The sequence below is a fragment of the Hylobates moloch genome, unplaced genomic scaffold (assembly GCF_009828535.3).
Source record: "Hylobates moloch isolate HMO894 unplaced genomic scaffold, HMol_V3 SCAFFOLD_2, whole genome shotgun sequence".
NCBI lineage: Eukaryota > Metazoa > Chordata > Mammalia > Primates > Hylobatidae > Hylobates > Hylobates moloch.
The window spans coordinates 90030516-90042923 of NW_026652277.1; the positions used below are offsets into that span (position 1 = coordinate 90030516).

The 12408-nt window shown below is 37.7% G+C and overlaps 1 protein-coding gene across 1 annotated transcript in view; it reads right to left on the minus strand.

The window, feature by feature from the left end:
• Positions 1 to 1538: 1538 nt before the first annotated feature.
• CD109 (CD109 molecule) overlaps positions 1539 to 12408 on the minus strand; it is a 141469-nt gene continuing 130599 nt past the window's right edge. The window contains exons 31-33 of the mRNA XM_032153087.2: positions 11406 to 11553; positions 9371 to 9473; positions 1539 to 6374 (exon numbers count right to left, since the gene is read on the minus strand). Of these exons, the coding sequence (XP_032008978.1) occupies positions 6199 to 6374; positions 9371 to 9473; positions 11406 to 11553 (427 nt within the window). The 3' untranslated portion in view covers positions 1539 to 6198. The remainder of the gene's footprint in view (positions 6375 to 9370; positions 9474 to 11405; positions 11554 to 12408) is intronic.

A 12408-nucleotide genomic window follows, 5' to 3' on the forward strand; every position in this document is an offset into this window, starting at 1 on the left:
CAGCCAGTCATCCACAATCCAGGCAGCAGGATGAAGAAAAAGCAAAGGAAAAAAAAAATGGACAAGGCACCTACTCCCTTCCTTTTAAGAAGACTTCTCACAAGTATCACTAATATCTTTAGCCTATATCCCACTGACCAGAAGCTGGTCCAGGACTCTACCTTGCTGAAAAGGCATCTGGGAAATGAAGCTCCTCCTGAGACTAAGGAGGAGGAAGAGAAGGGGTTGAATAGGAGGAAGAAAGTAGCAGTCTCTGCTACACTGAACATCAACAAAGTGGGCCAAATAGGAGAGAAAGAACAAAGCAAATCCCAGGGGACAGCTCTTGGGATCTTTTGTGAGAGCATGGAACAGTCCTGGAAGCCCCCAGGAATCACTGGGAAAGACTGTTGGGGGGCCTGGAGGCCCTGCATCATCACTTAGATGGCATGGATGATGCTATTTCCAGGATCCCATTTCATACCCAGGCCAATGAGGCCTGGAAAACTCATTAAATAATCCAGCCGTTCTCAGATTAAAATAATCATCAGAATCACCTATTTGCTTAACAATTCAGATCCAGAACCTGATTCTAGATATGCTGAATTAGGATTTCTTAAAGTAAGGCCAGAAATTTTTGTCAAACCAAGCTCTTAAGAGAGTCTAATGTCTATCAAGTTTGGAAACTACCATTATAGATATTTTCAAAAAATAATTACTTCATCTTTTCCCAGTCTCCAAGTGAAGTTTCCTAGGCTTGGGATATAAACTTATTTGTTAATCTAAGTATCTGTCCATTGATTCCAGTGACTCTATTCTTATATAAGAGTGTATTAACTTAATCATATTAAATAATTGGCATCATGAAGTGATCTAGAAGGGCCCGGCATCACTTAGCTAGAGGGTTTTTCAACCTCAGAACTTTTCATATTTTGGGTCAAATAATTCTTTGTTGTAAGGAGCTGTCTGGTGCATTGTAGGATGTTTAGCAGCATCCCTGGCCTCCATTCCCTAGATGACAACAGCACTACCTCCAATTATGTTAACCAACAAATGTCCAGACATTGGCAAATGGTAGCCGAAGGCAAAATCACTTCCAGTTGAGAACCCCCAATTGTGAAATGCTATCTTTAGTATTTCACAGAAGCCCAGAAAATTCATGGCAACAGAAGTATTAAATAACAGTGGGTGGGAATTAAGAAAATGTACATGAAATCTTATGTTCTGGCTGAGACAATCCGTGCCTCCATTTTCCTGTGTGTATAAAAACTATGTGTTCTATATACTTCTATAAAATTTCCAGAGGTTAAGTGAGTGCTCACCTCACATTAATTTTTTTTAATTTGTGTATTACTTACCTCTCCACTGAGGGGGGAGGTAAAGGAGGCTGGTAATCAAATTTTTTCAACTTCATTATGTTGCCACCTTGCAACACAATAATCCCTACTCTAAGCTAGCCTCAAATATCCTGTTTCTCATAAATAAGCTTAAATAAGGGAGGTGTGCTATAGACATACTTGATGCTAAAATAAAAAGAACACATAATAAATAGATGGGAATTTAAACTTTTATTAATAAATCATGATTTTCTATTGAATACATAATAAAGTACAATTAACAATAACATAACATTCCAACATTAAAAATTGAAACTTTCAGAATCACCTTGATCAATATATAAAGCTTTAGTTCCTGGAAAAAATAATATTTCAACAGTGTTCTTCTCATATGCAAAACAGCTTCCCAAAATAAGAGATTTGTGAATGATATTTTATAAAGCTTCCTGTGTACAAAAGGGATTGACTCCACATCAACTGTCCCCTACTGCAAATTCAAACCATAAAGCCTGAAGGACCAGAATTGAGCCACAGTCTATTAAAGTTATCAAAGATAAAATCTTAAAGATCTACAAATGGAGCATGGAACTACCTTCTACCACCAATTCAATACACTGGGCAAATGTGGTAAATCTTGGCCTCAAGACAACATAAGATAGAATGATTCTTAAATACGTAGCAACAGATATATCAATATTATCCCTATTACAGAGACACATGTATACCAATTTATAACTGTTCTTTGCAGTAAGAAACTGAGAAATCATCTAGGAAGTATCTATTTTCCTATGTTACAATTGAAATGAAAATGACAACATATTTTGTAAAATGATGCAGTGTGGTATTGTCTTTTGATGAGACATGAAAACACAACTCACTGCCTAGAAATAGTTGTAAAACAAGACTACTCTCACTGATATATACTTACTTTAAAAGTTACACTTACTGCTTAGTTTTCTGAAGAAAGAAGGATAATGGTCCTCTATTCAAAGTTGTAATAAAAATAATTGCACCTCAAATTACTCCCAGTGTAACATATTTAATATTAACATAAATATCATTTGCATAGATGATAGAAAAATTCTAATTTCTTAAAAGTGCTATGCCTTACTGGAATTTGAAGACAAAAAAAAGTGAGGAATATACTCTTCTGCCTGTCCAACAGAAGCCTCTACCAAGAATGTAAAAGGTTCTGAAGCTCATCTATGAATGAGTCCACTTACTGTAAGTGTCTTAAATTTACAACGTGCAAAAAACCAATGCACCCAAGAATATATCATGGCACCTTGCCCCATGGTAACCACTTGGCAGACTCAAATAAAAACTACCCTCATAGGGAGAAATCTTGCCAAGAGAGAATTTACAGCATATTTTTAGAAAGAAATGAGTACTCAATCATTCAATAAAGCAAATCAGAAAAATTAAGGTTGTCAAAAGAACTCCAGATTATATGCCAGCAGGTTAATAAAATAATTCTCTTTTAAAAAATGACAAAGAAAAACCATAGTTCCAATTTTTTAATGTCTTGAGTCTGCCAGACATGGCAAATGAAATAATTGAATTATGTAAAAATAAAATAGTTGGTATTATGTCGACAGACTACTTATAACTATATTTAGCATAAATAGAAATTAAAGCTAAATATGTCTTTTTCTAAAAAAAAAATTATACCTAGGCTCAAAAGAATAGGAGCAGGGAGAGTTATGCTATCTACAATTCTGAATATTTCCACGTGCAGGATACGGTATTACATATGTAAGTAACATCTCCTAGGTAACAGAAATATATCTGGATTCTACATAAGCAAAATGCTCCTCAGATTATAATATATAATCCAAAATACTAAACCAAAGATACTATTTTTAGAATGTTTTGAAAAACAAAGTAGAATAGAACAACACAATAAAAGGAAGCATTTCATTGACCAGACATATTTTAATGGGCTTGAATTTCTTTTTGAAAACTATAACTAAATGTAATAAGACAGTGGAACCAAATATAAAAATATTATTCTGTCCTAGAATTGTTTGCCTACTAGGTTTTCCCAACGTTCAGTCTCTGGAAGCATTGGCCAATCAGAAAGGGAGGTGAGATACTCTGGTGTCTTACTAAGGTTCCCAGTGAGTGGAAAAGAAGGGGGACTTTAGTTCATACCAGTAAATGACATTGACAGTATTCTAAATGGAAGAGCTTCAGCATAAGCAATCTTAATGGTAAAATGAGTTTTTTAATATTATTACTCATAGCATGTGAAAAAATAATTTATGCTAGTAATTATTACTACTATATATACTCCTTTTCTCCTTATGCCTGTGGTATTTTAATCACTTCTAGTCCAAGCCCACTGTTTATAGCAGAGCAAGTTCTCTAAGGGAAGCATGAAGGAAGAAGTGGCTGGGACATCTGCACAGCCCCATGTACCAGGAGGCAGTGCTAGCTAACCCTTTCTCTTCCTTCTCATTGTTGTCCTCTTCATTTTTAATAAACTTACAATAAAAAGAGATGAGTTACAAGGTGACTTTTTTTGTTGTTGTTTTTTGAGACGGAGTCTCGCTCTGTCCCCCAGGCTGGAGTGCAGTGGCGTGATCTCGGCTCACTGCAACCTCTGTCTCTCAGGTTCAAGTGATTCTCCCGCCTCAGCCTCCCGAGTAGGTGGGACTACAGGTGCATGCCACCACGCCCGGCTAAATTTTGTATTTTTAGTAGGGACGGGGTTTCACCATATTGGCCAGGCTGGTCTCAAACTCCTGACCTTGTGATTCACCCGCCTCAGCCTCCCAGAGTGCTGGAATTACAGGCATGAGCCACCGCGCCCGGCCTACGAGGTGACTTTTAACTTGAAAACCTGGAGTTCTTCACCGAAAAAGTATTCAAACGCTAGTTTTTAAACAAGGAAATATGGTCTAAAAAAGATACGACCTGTCTTCCAATGGCCTTTCCATTCTAGTGTTTCCTAATATATTACACTAGAAGTTAACTATAAATTATATACTTTAAAATATATTGATTGTCAGTATAAGGTTCCCAGGCCAGGGAAGAGGAGGGGAACGTCCTTTGCCAAGACCCTCCCCCAATTTCTTTGTAAGATGATTTCACCTTTAAAGAACTCCCAGAGAGTAAAGGGCAAAAACACGTTTACAAGGAGGCCCCAACATAACAAGAGCCTGTTTTAGAACAGATTGTGTCAGAGGTGTAAGAGATCTAGAAACTTTTCCCCACTTAAAAAAAAAGGCAAGAAAATTAAGTATTTGATACTTAACTGCCCTCTTCATAGACCACTGTCTGGGGATCTATTTTCTATGTATAGGTTTGCCAGCTTTAAAATACTGAATGTCAGTTATTCCTACTCTGGTATCCAAAATATCCATAAGCAATATATGAGCATCCATTCCACTATAATTTCTGAAAATTCACTAAAATAAGAGCATTTTTAAAAACTAACTTTAAAAGATAATTTGCATACCTTATTTTTGATGGATTTATTTTTAAATAGCTAAAAACATAAAGCAAATTCTTTGGAGCCCATGGCAATTACTTTTTCCCCTGTCCACTTGAGTGAAATGCCATAGAGCTAAAGAGAAAAACTAAACCATTTCTTAGATTGAGTAAAAGATCATTAATTGTTGACACATATCTAAATCATTTCAGTATATTTAGAAGGCAAAGAAGAAAGGGAGAAGGAAAGAAAAGAGAGAATGGGGAAAAGAAAAAAGGGGGATTCATCTTTAAAATTTCCATCCAGACAAATTATATTACCCTTCGGAATACAGGGCAATTAAAGATTGAGGTGCTCAGGATTCGGGGATCTTACAAGTTCACAGCAAGCATCAGATGTCACTAGACGACTGGCAGTCTAATGCTCACAACCCTGACCTAGAAGAGGCTCCACAGGATCCCTGCCCAATGCCAGGGATCTTTAGGTCAGCAGTCATGTCAAGATGCTCTGATTCTCCACAAACCCAGCTTCTTTCCCAAACTGCAGGGAGGTCGGTCTGCAGTGACTTACCTAGTATTTTGTTGTATCCCTGGCTCACAGTGTCTCCCTGGTCTAGGATCTTCTCATCGAAATCCCATGAGGCACATATTGCAGTGCTCTCTGACTCTCACCCCTGAAATAGAGCTGGTGTGGGGCTGAGGATGTGGGAAGGAGACAGCACACCCAGCACCCCCCAGGGCAGTTTTCAGTATGCTCCTCAACCTCTGAGATGGTGTGAAAAGCACAGGTAAATGTACTGCCCCTCACATTTCTCTGCAGAGGAAAAAGAGAGGGAGGGGAATGGCTGGAGTGCGTGATCAGATTTCGAGCAGAAAAAGACCATGCCACTTAAAAAAATTCACCACCTAGATTCTGAAAAGAAAGAATTTCCAGCTAAGAAGTATCTACTGAGACCACTGGGCATGGGGTGGGTTGGAGTGGGGTGGGCAGTAGGGTTAGGTTGGAGATGGGAAGGGAACAGATGAAGCTCCTCCTGCTGGCTGTTTTCTCCCATTCCCAGGGAAATCCATCTTTAAGCAAACATGGATGTGTAATAATGCTTAAGAATCTAGGTTCATTTCTTTCACAAAATGAGGAGAATACCTATTCTAAAGTAATACCTTTATTCTGGAGAAAACAAACACCTCCAAAAAAATTCTAAAAGATTTTGAGAGGGGAAAATATAGACACACAACTGCATTCATTCTGATCTTGCACACAAAGATCAGGTGAAGAAATCTATGCAGCTATACATACTAGGACCTGTTGTACACCACCCCCCCCCAACCCCATAGAAAGAAAAAAAAATGTTTTTTCAAAATAGAAGCAGTATTCCTCTACGAAAACAAAACAATCACATGTGACTACTGGAAATGTTAGTGTTACACAGAGTCCTTTAAAAATAAATCACAGCGAAAGTTCCAAAAAGTACAGAAGCGTGAAACAGAAAATAAAAATGACTGAAGAGTGATGATGGGAGCCTGAAGCTCCATCCTCACAAGGACGGCAGCCCTGGACATCGCTGCAAAGGTCACAGGAGGACAGCTTCACTTCAGAGGTGTAACTTCTCACCGCCTGTCTCCCTGTTCAAAGAAGCAGACATCAGTTCACACGGCTCACTTGTTTAGAAACACTGACTTTGCCAAAACATAAGAGCATTTCGATACACTTTTCTGAGTTTTCCATTCTTAACCTAATTTTATTTTTCTTTACAAGAAACAACTGAAATGTCCAAGAGTGGTCCAAAGTACTAACCAAATCCAAGAGAGAAACAATGCGCTCAGTCCAATCTGTCTACCACCAGCAGTTGGCCAGCATTAAAAGAGAGCAAATAGACTGCAGCTGCACACTGCAATCACAAGCACCACTTTAATCTCTTACTGCATCGGGGAGAATTTTCAGTTAAGGACTGTTTAACCTCCTCAAGAGTTTATTTTAGGATGACACTCTCTATGCGCTCAAATCAAATTCTAATCATTAGAACTACTGAAAAGGGGCATTTACCCTGGGCTCTAGTAAAAAATACATAAATACGAAGAGAAGACTGCCTATGCAATACCTTGTTTTAAAACACTCAGCATATAGTATCTAAAAGCTAACGTGACAAAAACTACTTAAAGTACTTATAACACCACAGTGAACTCATTGTAAAACATAAATGAGTGTTATAATTTTTAAAAAACATATTCTATTTTCAAATTTATTCATGATTTTTCAGAGACTGTGGTCCATATCATAAATGTGTTTTGAGATTTTTTAAAATGGGTTGGAAGGTTTAGCTTATTCTGATCTTTCCCATATTTTCATTTTAAAATGGCCTCCTCATAAGTAAGTTGTTTTCCATAAAAATTTGCATAGACTGAATTATTTTTGTTTCTTAAATGTTTAAAATGTTCCCGATGCACCCAAGAAATATAAATTGGGGAATTTTGCCTCTAAGTTAAGTAATAAAGTTGGACAACTAGTTACTGTCATTGGGTCTCCACAGTGTTTGGAGAGTAAAGGGCAAAAACACGTTCACAAGGAGGCCCCAACATAACAAGAGCCTGTTTTAGAACAGATGTGTCAGAGGTGTAAGGGATCCAGAAACTTTGCCCTTTACATCCCTCCACTAGAAAAAAAGTGCCACACCAGTGTTTCCCAAATGCCCCACAAGAACCTGGGTGAATCCTCTTCCTCAGTGCCAACAGGAGGCAAAAGACAAGAGGAACTGGCTTGTTGACTAAGAAGAGAGAACTGGCGTTACACCTTAGTCTTGAATACTCCATGAAACGCTAACAACAATGGGAACAAGTTCATCTCATTTAAAGGGTAATTATCTACAACTACCTAACACATAAAAATGTTCATGCTTCTCATGCATTGTGATGATTCTGAGCCACCACAAGTGCTTATTCAAAATAAAACATTACAATTAGAAACATTAGGCCAGAGATCACATACAAAAAGTCACTCTGACTGAACATGGATTCATTCTGTTAAACTTGGGCCATCTCCAGACCAGCTCTCTATTTTCACATCCTAAATTTCCATCATTTTATAAAAATAAGAAGTTACCAGTAAAATCAAAGAAGCTCAAGTTATTTTCCAAACAGGATATATTTTTCTTGATACACTTTTAAAAATCTGTTATCAAGTATAAGTTTCAGCAAAACACCAGACTCCCTCAATTAAGAAACAGCTAACTCCAGCCGATGCTACTTCATTGCAGATGCTGTTCATGTTCTCTCCTGAAGAAGTCCCATTTTATTTATTATTGTTATTTATTTGTTTACTATTCAGGGGTACATGTATAAGTTTGTTACAAGGGTATATTATGTGATGCTGAGGTTTGGGCTTCTATTGATCCTGGCACCCAAATAATGAACATAGTACCCAGTGGAGAGTGTTTCAGCCCTTATTCCCCCTCTCCCTCCCCACTTTTGAAGTCCCCAGTGTCTACTGTTCCCATTTTTATGTCCATGTGTACCCAATGTTCAGCTCCCACTTATAAGTGAGAACATGTGATATTTGGTTTTCTGTTTCTTCATTAATTCACTTAGAATAATGACCTTCAGCTGCACCCATGTTGCTGCAAAAGACATAATTTAGTTCTTTTTATGGCTGTATAGTATTCCATGATGTACATCTACCACATTTTCTTTATCCAATTCACAGTTGATGGGCACCTAGGTTGATGATCTGTCTTTGCTATTGTGAATTAGTGCTGTGATAAACATATGAGTGCAGGTATCTTTTTGGTAGAACAATTTATTGTCCTTTGGGTATATATATCCAGCAATGGGATTGTGGGGTCAAATGGTAGCTCTACTTTTAGAAGAACTCCCTTTTTTTTTTATTATACTTTAAGTTCTAGGGTACATGTGCACAACGTGCAGGTTTGTTACATATGTATACATGTGCCATGTTGGTGTGCTGCACCCGTCAACTCGTCATTTACATTAGGTATATCTCCTAATGCTATCTCTCCCTCCCCCAACCCCATGATAGGCCCCGGTATGTGATGTTCCGCCGCCGTGTCCAAGTGTTCTCATTGTTCAATTCCCACCTATGAGTGAGAACATGCAGTGTTTGGTTTTTTGTCCTTGCGATAGTTTGCTGAGAATGATGGTTTCCAGCTTCATCCATGTCCCTACAAAGGACATGAACTCATCCTTTTTTATAGCTGCATAGTATTCCATGGTGTATATGTGCCACATTAAGAACTCCCATTTTAAAGCTGGAAACAGATGGAATGGGTGCTTGGAATAGAAGCAATACCTTGCAAATGAGACATAACTGGACTCTCTATGCCAATTTTTCTTTGTAAAGTTTATAATTGTGAGTTAAAAATCTAAAACATGATAAAAAATATATCATTTTTAAATTTCATATGCTAAAACCTATCATGTGACCCTTGTAAATTGTCAATAGTCTTCACTGAAATGGAATGCTCACTTCCTGCCTCCCCGCCTCCTATACTTTCTCCTACCAAATCCTGCCCTCGCCACAGAACCAATCCAATGGGTGGTCACTTCCAATAAATGAATGAATGCCTGGCTTAATTTCTGAAGTATTAAGAACTCCAGAGCATACTTACTTGGCTCATAGTAATCCACTATGGACACTGAAGCATCTTGGGTATTTGAAACTTTAAAGTTTCTCACAGCAGGAATATTAACACAAAACTGGGTTTCATTTACCTTGAGAAATACAAAAGAGTCTTAAGGGGTTGGCACACTGTGTGTTCATGATTAAGTAAAGACATTTCTTTTTTCTTATCATTTTAGGAAACAGAGACTAACACTTAGGGAGGATTTCTACATGTCAGATACTGCAGTAAGTAATTCCTATGAACTATCTTATTTAACTTGCAAAACAATGCTTACAAAAAGGTATTGTTCTTAGTTCCATTTTGCTGAATGGGATACTGAGAATTAGAATGGTTAAGTAAGCAGCAAGCCTGAGGGTGCATGTACCTAGATCTCCTGTCTCAGATGGTGCACCCCACCCCCAGTTACTACTAATGGCTCACAGCAGCCTCCTTCTCCTGGGAATCACCCTCAGCTCATGCAAGCCATGTCACCCAGTAGGTGAGGTAACTAAGATGGGGCTGTACTCCACAGCCAATGACTGAGATGGGGTACACAAGGCCAGCCTATCTGTCTCCAAGAGGGATAGATTTGGCCAGTTTGGCAAACAACACTCATTAAAGAATCAGAAATTAGTAAATTCCTTCAAACATTCCCTTATTTGCCAATAGTAGTAAATGAAAAGTCAAACTGGCCACTCAAAGAGTACTGGACACTCAAATTAAAATAACCATTAACAAGAGCATCAAAGATAGAACACAAACTCCAAAACCAATTACACTACTAAATTAAAACCTTAAATTTGTTTTTCAAGTTCCAAATCAGGCCGATGGCTTTCGAGCAGTGCTTAATGTAAGATAATTCCTAAAAAGCAAAAGAATCTAGAGATTGTTATTTAACATTATATTGAGACTGAATTAGTTTTAACAGGGCTTTAACCAAAGTGGTTTTGAAATGCTAAAACAAATGAGACCATTCAAGAACTATCTTTTTAAAAGTATATATTTAGCAATATATTTCTGATTCATACTTAGCAAAACTGAAATAAGAAACATACAAACCCACCCATGTAATATGAAATCCTTAGAATACTATGAACTCAATATCAATTCAACCTATGAAGCTCATATAGATGCTATAAGAAAAAAATAAACTTACATAACACCAGTTTTGAGACATACCAAGTAGAGTCTGGAATTCTTCACTTACCTTTCCCTACACATTGTATGCACCTTATTCTTCAATCAGTAGTATTCATTCAGCAATGGAAAGAGTATATGAAGGTTATGTAATAATTCTATGTCAAGATCAAATCTCTGAGAATAATCTTCCATGATTTAGCACCTAATTTTTCAAGGTAAGAATACGAACCCCTTTAAGGTTTGTTAAAAGCTTCATGGAAGAATTTTAAAATGTGTAATTAAGACTTTCGTCTTCCAGCCAGGCATGGCGGCTCACATCTGTAATCCCAACACTTTGAGAGGCCAAGACCAGAAGATCACTTGAAGTCAGGAGTTCAAAACCAGCCTGGGCAACAAAGTGAGACCCTGTCTCTATAAAAAATTCTCATGAAATTATCTAGGCATGGTGGCATGCACCTGTGGTCCCAGCTACTCAGCAGCCTGAAGTGGGAGGATCACTTGAGCCCAGGAGTTGGAGGTTGCAGTGAGTTATGATTGCACCACTGCGCTCCAGCCTAGGCAACTCCCTGAGGCAGACAGGCTCTCAAATTCAGATCTGGGTTGAATTTTTTTAATTATAATATGGAAATTTCTATGTATTTCACATCTGGCATGAAATAAAGATTTAGTTACGAAGACCTTCATCAGGCTCGTCATTACTAGCAACTCTCTAAACTGATTTTATACTTATGTCTTTCTAATGGAGATAAATATATGGTTGCCATGTTAAACCCATTCAGGGACACAAAAAGTTGAAATAACAATGACTTAAAGAAAACATACTTAAAGTAAGGTAGACATCTGAATCTGAACACAAAACATAGTGGCTTTGTCAGCAGTTACCTTATGTTTTACTACTTACAGAATCTAAATAGAGGTTGAGTTTTCCATGATCGTATTCCACTTTCTTCACTGTCTCGCTCAGAGGAATTGCGTCTGAAGGCACCATAAAGCCACTTAGTAGGTTAACTTCCATAAGAGCCATGCCACTCCTAGCTGGGCCCGAAAAGCTAAATCAAAGAGGGAGGATGAATGAAAACTCCTCAGGAAAAACTCACAGATGTTATCAAACTATCTTCATACAAAAATCAAACCCACCAAATGTTATTCCAAATACTGTTTGAGTTCAAATAAAATTCCCTATAGAGAATTTTAAAACAGGTTATCATTTTCGTACATGTGTGGTAATCTTATAACTTTTAACCATATAAGGAATAATGATACAACAACGTGTTCATCTGACAGATAGTACGCAATGCCTGCAATGTAAGAGGCTTCTGCTTATAAACTGTGACAGTACAACATACATCCTTTCAACAAACAACTCTATTTTCTAGTGGTGATTCCAAACAGAATTGCACTTTTTCTTTTCTCAAAAGTTGACAGCACCAAACTTGCAAGCTGAAAGCCAGGCCCTGAGAAGGAGGCATCACTTGACCACTTAGTGATAGGTCCCATCCAAGGTCTTAGCAACCTTTTATTCGTCTGATTTTAGAAACATCAGACCAGTAGGGAGAAGCCTTCCCTTTGTTCTCCCATATACTTGAAGAACATTTTGTGTTTTCTTTGGCCACCGTGAGGGAATTACAAGCCTTGGAAAGTTTTATTACACTGCATCCTTCTCTCGTCCTGTTGTACGTGATGTGAGCATCAAAGGATCTGGGCACCAACAACGTTTTGTCTCCTTGAAAATAAATATTTTTCTAAAATGAATTGATGGCAAGAGCTTTTCATTTGGAGCAGAAGGAGCCCAGCTAAGTGATTATGGAAAGATGTTTGCCTCCAATTTAAAAGAATCATAGCATTAAGTTAGTACCTGTTGTCCTTTTAAATGGCAAAAGCAAGAAGGGCTGTTAGAAAAATCT